Source organism: Argiope bruennichi, chromosome X1 (genome assembly GCF_947563725.1).
Source record: "Argiope bruennichi chromosome X1, qqArgBrue1.1, whole genome shotgun sequence".
Classification (NCBI taxonomy): domain Eukaryota; kingdom Metazoa; phylum Arthropoda; class Arachnida; order Araneae; family Araneidae; genus Argiope; species Argiope bruennichi.
In genome coordinates, this window is record NC_079162.1 from 127,497,690 (window position 1) to 127,510,899 (window position 13,210).

General features: G+C 28.4%; 1 protein-coding gene across 4 annotated transcripts in view; it reads right to left on the reverse strand.

Moving 5' to 3' along the window:
* Positions 1-2,796: 2,796 nt before the first annotated feature.
* Positions 2,797-13,210, reverse strand: part of LOC129959039 (deoxycytidylate deaminase-like) — a 33,582-nt gene continuing 23,168 nt past the window's right edge. For 3 of the 4 annotated variants that reach the window (XM_056071816.1, XM_056071814.1, XM_056071817.1), the window contains exons 3-6: positions 11,607-11,686; positions 11,108-11,243; positions 3,932-4,145; positions 2,797-2,975 (exon numbers count right to left, since the gene is read on the reverse strand). In XM_056071816.1, coding sequence (XP_055927791.1) covers positions 2,900-2,975; positions 3,932-4,145; positions 11,108-11,243; positions 11,607-11,686 — 506 coding nt within the window. In that variant the 3' untranslated portion in view covers positions 2,797-2,899. The remainder of the gene's footprint in view (positions 2,976-3,931; positions 4,146-11,107; positions 11,244-11,606; positions 11,687-13,210) is intronic. The other variant, XM_056071815.1, reaches the window with a different exon arrangement.

The window sequence follows — 13,210 nt, forward strand, 5'->3', positions numbered from 1 at the left end:
TTATTATTTTTAATCTTTGGACGTTCTCAAAAATCTGAAAATGACGTTTTTTTGTAATGCGCAGTTTCATATTTTAGGCTGTTGCTGGTATATATATTGTGTTAAAAAATTACAGTTAGGAAGACCTATTGAAAGGTTTTAAACGGATTATCAGTTTAGTTCAATTCATTAACTGTTCTTATGTGTGAGATTTATCTGTTTAGCTATTGCTAAGCGACTCCTGGTACATTTTATCGCTCCCTCATAATATTGCTCTTCAAAAATTGACATAAACGATAATCCGTTTATGTCAATCCGTTTTGTACCCACAACACCCTTAGGTTTGATGCTCAGGCATTTATGCCCCTTTTCCTTCAGGTTGCTAAGCCATTACATGGTATAAAAATAGAAAGAATAAATAAGACACGGCAGTAATCCTAGGAAAAACTGGATTCGAATACACAAAATGTTACAATTGAAAGAACTCTTAAAATATTTTTTATTAAGATTTGCCTCAAATCTTTTTATCGTTGCAATGTAAATTACACTAATTTCATAGCTTAATCAAATCGTTTAGTCACATTACACATTATAATTAATAACCTTTGCTTTCTTTGATACATTAATCCTACAGTAGCTTTTCACTAATCCTCAGTTTAATGTTATACACTTTTTAAAATACATTTCACACTTCATCCCCATTGAATTAAGTGATTTTAAATTCATTTGATAAGTTTTATATAATGAAATATTTCTCCGTACCAATTCCAAATTCGTGTTTTTTTAAATGTGATAAAGGATATTTGTCTTAATTTTTTTAATTACATAATTATTATAATTCGGGTTGCTTTTCTAACAGACATTTTGACTAAGAAAAATTGAAAAGAAATTTCAATTCCTCACAAAACTTATTATTTAGAAAATTACAAGAGTTAGTTTAAATGTTACTTTTAATAATTTTCTTGATACTATTTATGGAAATTTTCTTTCAGTTTCCTTTCATCTGTTTTGTTTTTCTAATCATCATATTATTCTTCAATTCATTATATTTAATAATATAGATGTTTTACAACTTCTCTCAACTGATTTTCTCAAATTTGTCTATACATTGATATTTAGTATAACACACTTGATATTAAATTATCGTATCTCAAAACAAGTATAGTTAGAAGCAATCATTATTCATATTTTTCAACCTTGTCAAATAACAAAGGCAAAATTTAAAAAATTTTGTACATCCAGAATAATTAATTAAACGACCAGGAAAGTACATATTTCGTGCGAACAATTTGGCAACCAGAAGGGGCCAGTTGTATGTATAAAATAGAGATGAATTACAGTAGCAAATTAATTGTATGAAGCTAATAATTAAATAAACCTAGGAAGAAAACAGACACAAAATAATACATAAGATTAAAGTTGGAGATTCTCGGGGAGAACAAACTACACATGAACACGTCGAAAACCAGTTCTTTATATCCGCCGATAAAATTTGTTTCGCGCATCTTACGTAGCAAAACAGAAAATAGTGCTCATGCTTGCAAATTGCTACCATAGGCGTTTTGCGAACCATTTAGCTCACAAGTATAATAAATTAAAAGAAAGCAGAGAAACTGGAGGAAAATAACGATAACATTTAGAATGTTGAGACACTTAAGATAATGCTAAAACTATTCATATTCTTATAGAATATAAAATATGGAATTTAATATGCTCACAAATTGTGTTCTGACATTCATAGATTGCTATAATGTCATGGAAAAAAAAAATGTGGTGGATTTGGATGTTCAAATAGTTGTAAAAACTATCACCTACTTCGGTTAAACATAAAAAGTTAAGATTCAACCAATTCTTATACTTGTAATCAAATCAAGCAACTGAAAGTGTTAAGAACCTTTTCATTAAAAAAGTAATCAACAAAATTTTGCAAAAATACTATTATATTCATGACAAAAGAAATAGTTGAATCAAACAGATATTAATAAAATTTAATTTAAAAATCATTTTAAACTACATAAAAGAAAAAAAATACAGTTTAATATTAGTCAAAAGTTACTTTTCCTCAATGGGTACGGTTACATAAAAAAATGATATAATTTTAAACAAAAAAGAAATAATAAAAAAATTTTAAAAAATTCTTTACCATTTAGCAATCCAATTTAAGACATGAAATCTAATAAATTAACAAGAATATATCAAACATTTGAGCACTGTTGTCGCCTCTAAAGTGTTTTTAAAAACTACAACTAGGCTTCACTATATTTATATTATAACTACACATATATTTCAAGAATTTGTACTAATTTTGATTCAACTAACACATAATTCGGCAATTGTATAAAAAAATAGAAGAAGTGCAACAGTGATAATCTGGATTTTTTAGAGATCAGTTTTTCTTTCATTCTTTCTTTTTTTTTAATATACCACAAATGGTCAACAATATTCTAGAAATTTAAAAATAATACTTAATTTAAGGGGTTTTGTGAATCCATTTTCAAAATGCTAATAACTTGTGAAAAGTAAAAATCCCGACATAATTTTAAATAATTCAGAATGCTTTTGTGATACATCTGCATTTATATATATTTTAATGAAAAGAAAATTTTCAATTTTTACAATTTCTTAATGATACTTATTCTGAAGCAATATTTTAAAAAGAAAGTCAATCTGAAAAATTCAAGAATTCCAGATTTAAAGAGGCAAAATCTGGCACATAATGAATGATATAGTATTGATAATTTAATAACATATGTTTTAAAAAAACAACTGAACGAATACACATAAGTAAATATTTTTTTTTTTATTTCATTGTAACAAATAAAAAATACAAATATGTACAAAAAAATTGTTGCTTACAGCTTGTATAAGTAAAATGAGAGGATATGTAAATTTAAAAAATACTTTGATTCATTCCAAAACTTCACTTTGTAATGGATACGCTTCCAATACCGTCAGTGACATTCAAATTCAACTGGTGGAGTGATGGTATGAATTTCCTAAAGTTTCAAGAAAATGGATGTTTTGAAATTCATTAAATTGAAATATTAGCAAGAAATGATTAAAATGTATATGTCTGAATCAAGGGAAATATGAAATACGAAAAATGTTCCCGTCGATTAATTTTTTATCCTTTTATACAATAAATTTATTAAAACTTACATTTAACAAAAATTACATCAATAAACGAAATTCAGAAATAAATTTATCGAAACATAACAGTTTTTCATTTTCAAAATACAGAATTCCTAGTAATACTCCTAGAATATCAAATGTGTGTTGTAATATTTTATTCTTTCCCTACGTAATACTTATAAATAAATTTTTTCATTTAATCTTTGAGAATATTGATTTTTGAGTTTCGATTTCGAGAAATCGTTTAAGATATTGTCCTTACTAGAATGATCTAGCTAATGGCAATGCAAAATTTATCAAAACGAAAAATGAATGTTACAACTGGACGGTTCCTCCGCCAACGATGTGCTTCGTGCACGGTGTTGGGGTGGAATGCCGTACCAAATGCCAACGGTTCCTTAATTTCAAAAATAAGCTGGTATTAATCAGTAGATACAGCAAACTGCCAAGTTATTTATGCAATAAAAGTAGTATTCAAAAACACAGCGAAACTGACTTGCTTTAAAATTATATGCAATTCAGCTGTAGATATAAAAAAGGAAGAGCAGTCTCCAGCTCATCTTTTTTTTGAGATGACGAATATAAACTGTTAGATCGAGTTAACAGAGTAGCTATCCATTTAGTTTTTATTGTAGTTCAAAACAAACTATCTAGAGTAAAATCAAATAATTGACCTGAAAACAGTTTTTAAAATTTATTTTAATTTACACGATTTTTACAACATGAATCGTAAAAAAAAAAAAAAAAAAAAAAAAAAAAAAAAAAAATCTGTGTTTTCTCCCTCCTGCTCTACATTTATTATATCTGTAATAATACAAACCTGCAAGTGACTCCAGCAAGAGAAAACATTTTTCTTGTAGGAACTTGTTCTTCCCATGGCTCAGGTTTCAGCTCAGAAAATACTACTTTCTTTATCCCAGCTTGAATTATTAACTTGGCACATTCACAGCAAGGAAACTTTGATACATATATTGAACAGTCATCAAGAGCTGCATGCCTTTCATTAAGAATTGCATTCATTTCAGCGTGACACACTGGAAGAAATATAATGAAATCCTCATAAGGTATGAAAAATAAATATTACAGATTGTCAGCATAGTGAATAAATAACAGGATTAAACAAGGGCTGGATTTTGGTTTTCATTCATGAAAGTCATTTAATACATTGATTTCGTACAGAATTAATTTTAAATTGGCACATTTGATTTTAAATTTTTACCCATATCCCATTCTATCATCCTATCAGCGTATAATTTCTGCATCTTTTAAAATAAAAATTTTAGGTAGAAAAGATAAAACTTGAATAAAATAATTCTAGAAGCTTTTTCTCTTTCATTTTAATAATGAATGATGTAAGGAAGAAAATGTGATTTCTTTATTAGATGCATGCATTTATTATCCAAATTGATCATGATTAACTTTGTGTTAAATATTTTTGAGAATCGTCAAAAGAGACAACTGTTAAAAAAACTTATATATTGATCGAAATATAAATAGTCAATCAGGCTAAAGCAAAAAGATTATTGCAAAGGTACATCCTTATGTTAAAAATACCACTACTATGTATATTTATGACGGAAGTCTTTGTACTCTTGAAGATCAGTACACTGATCAGTTAACAAAATTTGCATATGTGATGAAAGTTAAGAAATATAGCTTTAGCATGTAACAGATTATCAGTAAATAAACACAGCAATATTTTCATGTGAAGCAAAAATAATTAGAAATGCAGTAACAATTATTCTATAACTGAGATAGCATATAAACCATATAATTATTGATAAAACTTCTATACTCGCTGATTTGTTTCACAATTAATGTAATTAAAAAATTTTATTTTATATAAACATTTATCAAAGAAATATCAGGGAAAATTTATTAAGCATATTAGTAAAACTTACATTTATACATAAGTAAAAAAAATTAATATCTAGATACAATAATATAGTGTTTAACTTTGATACTTCCAATATTTGTTACCTTGCTACTTTTGTTGAAAGATGGATTCGTCGTGTAGTTTCAAACAAAGCATTCTTTCTAACATAATTCGAAACAACAATTTTTTATCATTTTGTAATTAGTCTTCCAGCAAGTGAAAATGATGTAATAAGTAAATTCATTTGCATCTTTTCATTCTGTCATTATGGCGCTTATAAGAGAGGAGATGGAGATTTTATAAGCACTGGTATAACTTATAGCTAGGCAAATTTCTTACAAAAGAAAAAAAAATTAAATTATACAGTGTGTGTATGTGGTGCTCCAAATAGCCATTCACAAACATTAAGAGCAGGTGAAGCAAACCGAAACAAGTCACATTTGTAATAAACCATAGGATAAAAAATATAAAAGGGGACACTACAGACAGCTCTTTGTCAGTGCTAGTAAATGAAAAGGATAAACCAGATAAAATGCACAACATGGGTAAAATAGAATCTAAATTAACAATAAACATAATAACCCAGAAGCATCAATAATAACATATAGCTTCAGACAGCAAGTCTTTTGAACTTGCTTTAAGCAGTTGAAAGGTTTGTTGTTGGCATCGAAATCTATCGTTTGTGAACGACCATAAAATAATATTGTAATTCGTGTTATTCGTGCAACTGATTGCTGTATTCTATTAAAACTGTGCTGTACATATTATCCAACATTTTTTTTCTCTTTTACTTAATTCAATGAGAAAACATCCCTTATAGCACTGCTCTCAGTATTGATGCCGAATCGCTTTGCAAACATTGCTCATTTCTACACGCCAAACCCTACTCTTAAAGTTTGTAAACGACCTTGCGGGAAACTCTGTATAAGAAAAGTTAAATTTCTCTGAACGCTAATTTAGAATAAACTTCAATCATCTTGCCTTTACAAGAGCTATTTTTAAAGAACTACAAAAAATAACCACTCTCTGCTCTTCACAGCAAATATCTTTTGAATATTTCTCTGAGGGCTCCCACCCTTATTGAAGTTAAAAAAAAATCAAGGACTTTCAAGTATTTTTTTTAAAAATTAAAGGATTATAAAATTGCATATTTTAAATATAAAAATGCCAATGAATTTAAAATAAAATACTTTCACTATTAATATTTGAATGAGTCATTATTTTTTCGCTTATTATTTCCAAATGTTTAATGGAGAGCATTAAGGACAACTTTTATGTTCCTGTAAGTAATAATTCAAAACTTCAAAGCAAATTTCCAAATCACAATGCAAGCATCCTTAATATTAGCCATCGTACGGCTACGGATACGGCTAGAAGCTACTTTCTAAAAAAACTAAAGGACCGCTCACTTCAAAAGCTTATTCATTTTAGCTTAAACAAAATGTATTAAAAAATGTTGATGAAACAAGAATTTTTTCGTCTGACTTCGGATCAATGTTTCACAAAATGATAATAAAATTACAGAAGATAAGACATCAACAAATATGTGTTTGCATTTAAACAAAGGAACTGGAAACAGTATGTCATTAAAATATTTTAAAATAACATTATAAATTATTTAAAATCTCAATCTTTAAAACAATGCGATTCTAAAATGCACTGAAAATCTCTATTCTCCTCTGCCTTATCAACTAATTTGTTCATAGACTTTTCTGTCACAGAAAATGTAGCTTCAGTTTTTAACATTTGTTTATTTTAAATCACTTAATCCATCTGTAAAGCGTTTCTTTTCTTTACCTTATTTTGAATGTTTATGTTTGTGATATATTTGGATTACACAAGAAAAATGCTGACTCTAAGTTCTTTTAAGATTTGAAAGTTATCTAGTCCAATCCATTTTTTTAATTATTTAAAATCAACAGCTATCTTTCTTCTTTCAGGTTTTCAGACTCAAAATTTTTATTTAAGAGAAATCCACTTTCAACTATGGCCTGTATGCACGATAGTGCCATCAAAATCTTAATTACCTTCCTCACCTTCTGATAAGGTTTTGACCATCTAAATATCCGATAAAAAAATTATCAATTCGTATAATTTAAATTCTTGAATAATTGTGAATAATTTAAACTCCTCAAAATCAACAGAATTTCCCTCACATTCAAAAACTTGTTAAATTCTATTACAATGTAATCCGATTATTTTCTCTAGCAGTCGCTTACAATTCACAAGAACAGAGAAACTAGCGTTCATTTTATAATATTTTCGGCGGTTTGGTCATTCGTCTCGGTTCTCAAGAATTCATATTTTTGGCTAGTACATAGTTCAAAGGGGACTCCTTCAAAACTGCGCCAAATGAAGACATATACAAAATTCTGACATCTATATTTCAAATCTCTAAGCTGTTATTCCGAAGGATTTCTATGAATAATAGGACTTTTTTAACATTCTATCCTCAAAACAATTCGTATAAAACAATTCGTATCGGTATGTATATAGAAAAATAAAGCTTGAAAATGATATTTACAATTATGTCTTCAAAAATATCATTTTTTGAAAATTTTCAAACAGGCAATGGCCATCTTTTTCATAACATGTGTCAAAAGTGGATTGCCTGTCTGATGAAATAGAATGTTATATGGTTGGATAATTTTGGTTGAAGAGAAAAACCAAATACAATAAAAACCTTTACAATACTTTGCAACAAATTGACATGATTTAGATTTGTGTTTAGAAAACTCGCCCTTCTCGATGTTCTCAACACGCAATACCAAGTCGTCTCACATTTCGATCACTCTTTCAGCAGTAGCTACATTTTCTAGGCATCAAGTTCGGCAAAAAAATTTGGCAAGTTTCCAAATGTCTGAAAATTTTAGGTAGTTTACCTTTCTCACTACAGGGGTGTTTGTGGGACCCCAAAAAATCCCCGGAAACTTTTACGGACTTACTACCGACATTTTGGAGTTTCGAGAAGGGGGGGGAGGAGAAATGAAAAATTACGATTATGAAGTATTGAATGACCTAATTATAAAAGTTCAATGAATTACTTTTTTTGCAAAATTAATAACCATTAATTTTGCAAAATTAAGACCTTTGAACCCAGGTCACGTGATCGCACATCTGGTCGAACGAAGTCTCTCCCTTTTTTTTTTCTGCCGCGCCTACTTGCCGAAAAGAATCCAGAAGAGAATGTCCGAGAACCGGGGGAATGAGTCATAACTCGCAATAAGGAAAGAACAAAAAAGAAGTTTTTTTCCCCCTTTTCACGCATTATCACTGCCTTTGGAGAAAGAAAGGAAAAGTTTTCACCACACACGCTGACCTTGCGTTTTCTGCTTTCAAAGCAAACAAAATTACCCAGATCAAAATAAATAATTCATTATTATTCCTACTTCCTTTTGAACGACGATCCCCGGAATTTCCGGGTATCGAAGTTCAAAATCCCCGGAATTCCGGGGTTTCCCCGGAGCACAAACACCCCTGTCACTAGCAATTCTTTGAAAAAATAATACACACGATAAAATTAGGTTCAATATCTAAGTGGATATTATTTCACCATGTGTAAATGAATTATTGACAACATACAGGCTACAACTATACATCCCATATTGGACCACTGAAAAAAACAATCATAGGAAAAAGGTAAATTTTTAAAAACATGATTAATACAAAGTTAGAAATCCATTACCTTCATCTTTGAATTTTGAAATATTAGCATCTTTAGAGATAATTTCTTATTCCAAATTTCCAGACCGTTTCTACTTTTACATGTATGAGAATAAAAAGAGAAAATACTGTTATCGTTAAAATATTCGACCTCGAGATTTTGACGACTCTTCATACAACTCTTAATCCGAAAAGCATATGTTTAGAATTATGCATGTCTAAGAGCACGAAAACTCAAAATTGCTACAAATTAGACAGATGAAAGTTAGAATGTTGACTTTACACCCATTTTCTAGATTTTTATAAAATTTTGAGCGAAATCCATTCACAGGAAGTATGTCTGGCTAGCAGGCTTCATATTTTGAATGTAAATTCCTATCATATTTTGAACCAAATCGGTCAACAGGTTGTCGGTCTGTCAATCTGTACTTTAGCAAGCATAAATCGAAAAAAGTTAACTAAGATAAATGAAACTAGGCATGCGACCATGCTATTAAAATTGTAGTTGTGAAATTTTGATGTCAATGAGTTGAAGAAAAGATATCCAAAATACATACTCGGTTTTCTTCATTGTACTATGAAACGCAAAACGCTTACTGACAGAATTATGAGAAAAAAAATTGAGCACTCGGCCGTAATTTTTATGTAGGGGAGGAAGGATACACCTTAATTAGGGAGCACGTAAGAAAATTTCAGTGATACCACTCCTAGTTTTTATTGATGGAATTCTCAAAGCAAAATCAAGTTACAAACTGACATTCTTTTCTCTCCCCAAAAATAAAGAATGTATATTTTACTAATTTTTTCAGGAGCCTAACAAAAGTAAAAAAAAAAAAAAAAAAAAAAAATTAAGCACCTTTCCAAGGCCCCAAAGAGTCACCAAGGATTTTCAAGGACCATAAGAACCCTATTTCTGATTAATAAAAAATCGAAAGGTTTGGCTCCGAGATGAAACAAACAATCCTAATTTTTAACATTTCTTAATATTTGCCAGTTTATAACAGGTTTTCAGATGATTAGTAAATAATATAATAACTATTCACTAATTATCTGAAATAAAAGTAAATTAAATTGTATAACTTATGAATCAAATGAATTAAACAATATATTGCAAGAACAAATTTGATCTGAACGAATTCTTAAAACTAATTATAGACTCTCACTCAAAAAGTTTGTTCAGAAAGTTTTATTTTTATAAACCTACACACAATTCTCTGAAATTCAATGACAACAATTATGCCTTTATGATTACACATAAGTTTGAAACACAGAAAAGAGAAAAATGGAGTTCCTAGATTGTAGTTTCTAAAAAAAAGCAGAAGAATTCATTCTAGGGTGTTTTAGCGTTTCACAAAAACTATAAATATTCTGCACAAGTGAGTGCTGTGCAACCACTTTACAATCTCCACTTTTTTTTTCTCTCCCTCTTCTTTGATTTAAAAAAAAAATTAGAAACATTGTGGGGATGTGGATTAGGAATTTAGCTATTATATGACAAGATATGACACTAAAATGGAGATTTAACGGATCATTTACATCAATTTTATGAATTCATAATTCAATCCTTTTGTATCCATAAAATAAAAGACATGCTATGATTTAAAATAAACAGCTATTTTCAATTCTTTCTTTATTTGATATGCTATTATAATGCAACATTTTCTTTCCAATTATCAGCAAAAATATTCTAATAATTTGGAATAAAAATTTCCAGTACAATGTAATCTTGTCAGAAATTACTTCATTTCTTATTTTATGGTGATAATTTAATTTCATAATTTTCAAATGAAGCTGCTTAAATAATGAATGAATTATCAAAAATCATTCACCATTTCAAATTCTAATCTGTTAGAAAGCATTGAAGAAAAGTAATAATAAATGAAATTGTAAAAATTTTTAAAAAATTCTACTCCTACAGCAGCAAGTACAATACTATTTTTTCTTATATATAGAATTCAAACATATATATTGACGTTTCTTTTTTTTTCTTTTTTTTTTTTTTTCAAATATAAATTGACAAACTAGAAAGGGGGGGAAAGGGGGTTGTAATTAAAGAATTCTGAATAGCTAGTATGTAATAAACCATATAAAAATGAATTAAAATGCACTCAGTAGCTACATGCTCTTCCTCCCTAAATTGAAATAAGTATTGAAGCATAAATATTTCCACAGGAGACATTAATTATATAAATACTTGTAACAAGATTCAAATAAATTTTGTCCATGTATGAAAAAGATAAAAAAGATTTTCATTTATTTTATGATTTAGTGAAGAATGTCTCAAAAATGCTAAAAGATAATTCAGAAGTTTGAGATTTTCCTTTCTGTTAACTAGCCACTCAAGTAATAACAAAACTAAATATAGGCTAAATATTTTACAAAGATATTAAGCAAGACCTTAGAAGGGGATAGTCAAACCTTATTATGAATTTATAAAAAAAATATCATAAAACTCACCATAAGGATACTTAGTTTCATAACTATGAGCAGCTACTTTGCCCCATGGCAAATCATCGTCTTTTATACCTCTTGGCATGCCATTGTATCCTAAACTAACAACTCTATTTTCTTTATCAACTATACAAGCACCAACCTAAAATGGCATTGAAATTTTAGTATTTGCTTAAAAATGTAACAATTATTTATTAAATAATGCTTCAATTATGAATCATTTATGCTCTTAAATGAAATTTGGATGGCCTCAATTAAAATTGAAATCTATATATATTCTAATGAATTAAATTAAATTAAAAAAATTCATTTTTAGAATAAAATAGATTGTACCAAATTGAAAGTGGAAAAAAACAACAACAGGAAAACAAGAAATAATTCATTCATATATCTGTGTACTTAGAATTAAAAATTTATAACATTATTACATGTAAATACAGAGATATTATATATTAAGACCTTTAACAGAAAGTAAAAAGAATTTTTTTCATATTCTAAAGCATACTTTTGTATTGGGATCTTTACTACGAGCAGCAGTCAAATAACACAGACTCATGAAATAATCATGCCAGGGCAAGTAAGATTCTGGAAATAAGAGCTAAAATTAATATACATCTATACATCTTGCAATACAAAGAAACATATTTTGAAAAGTACCAAAAAGTAACTTTATGAATATAAAACATTCATTAAATTTTGTATCAGAAGAGGAATGACAACTTGGGAGCATAAAAAAAAAAGTATAAACAATCAATTCCTTATATTTCATTAGTTAAGAATTCTTAAACAGTAAATTAATACAGACAATACTGCTTTTTTTTCACAAATGTGTGAAAAAATTCAAGAATGATCTTGAAGTGCTATAGAGTAGTTTTAAGAGGTCTTTGTCTTTACTCCACCATCTGCTGCCAAAAAAATTTCCATTTGATAGCAGAGGGCCAAGAAAATCTGATACAAATTTTTTTAAATTATTATTTTATTGTCAAGCGTAATTCCATAGAAAAATAAAAAGAAAATCATCTCATGGCACAAGGTTCAATGTAGAAGAAACTGTGCCAACACATTGGTCATTGCTTACTTTTTAAGGAATGAAAAATTCATAATATAAAATATAAACCATTTGTAAAAGCACAGAAAATTGTGTACAGACAAACTAAAATTAAATTCAAAAACAATCAAATGATTTAAATACAATGAACAAATTTTATGGCTCTAATAAGTGGAAACACAGAGATTCTCTCCGACCAAGTTTTTTCCGTACCAGAAGAGACGTATGAAAAGAATACAAAATATGAGAAATAAAATTGAAATAATAAGTTAAAATATGTGTAAATGAAATAATAAATCGCATGGGACCATATTCTTCAAAGATCAAACTTTTATGAGCATAGAAAATGTTTATGAGTAGAAGATGTGCGGTCAATAAACAAATGAATCCACAGCTGCTATTCTGATTGACTCAATAAACTTCTCCAAATTCCATAAATATTTGTCCTTCTGTATGTATACAGTGTTACATGGGTATATTTCAAAGTAAAATAGAAGTATTCAAGAAATTATATAAAGAAGTTTAAGAAAAAATTAAAAAAAAAATCTTCATATTTGTTTTCTTCTCCATAAAAAAAACTATGCATATAATCAGAAGTTAGGGATTTAAATATTAATATGTAAAATCAAATTTACAAATAAAAATTATTTTAGAATTCATGATATGATTCTTTTTGCATTTAGATTTTTTTAAAACTCTTAACTCTTAACAGTTAAATTTTATGGTTAGTTAACAGTTAAATACAGAACACTCCCGAGTATCTGGTTCACGACTATCCGGCCTAGTTTTCTTTCATCATAATTAAATGAGGAAGCCAAGGCGTTGCATTGCATTGGTAACATTCTTTATATTTCCAGCATTTAAGTTAGACAAGGCATTACAGAATTTATGTTAAAATGTGAACACTTTTAGTTTTCTCAAATAAATTCTGGAAGTGTGCAGTGCAGTATATAAATATATATAAATTACCAGTACAGAGCCTTCTATTTTAACCCGACACGTTACAGGGCCGCGGCCGTGTTCACATTATATGTGACTTGAAATAAATGGAAGGTTTAGTA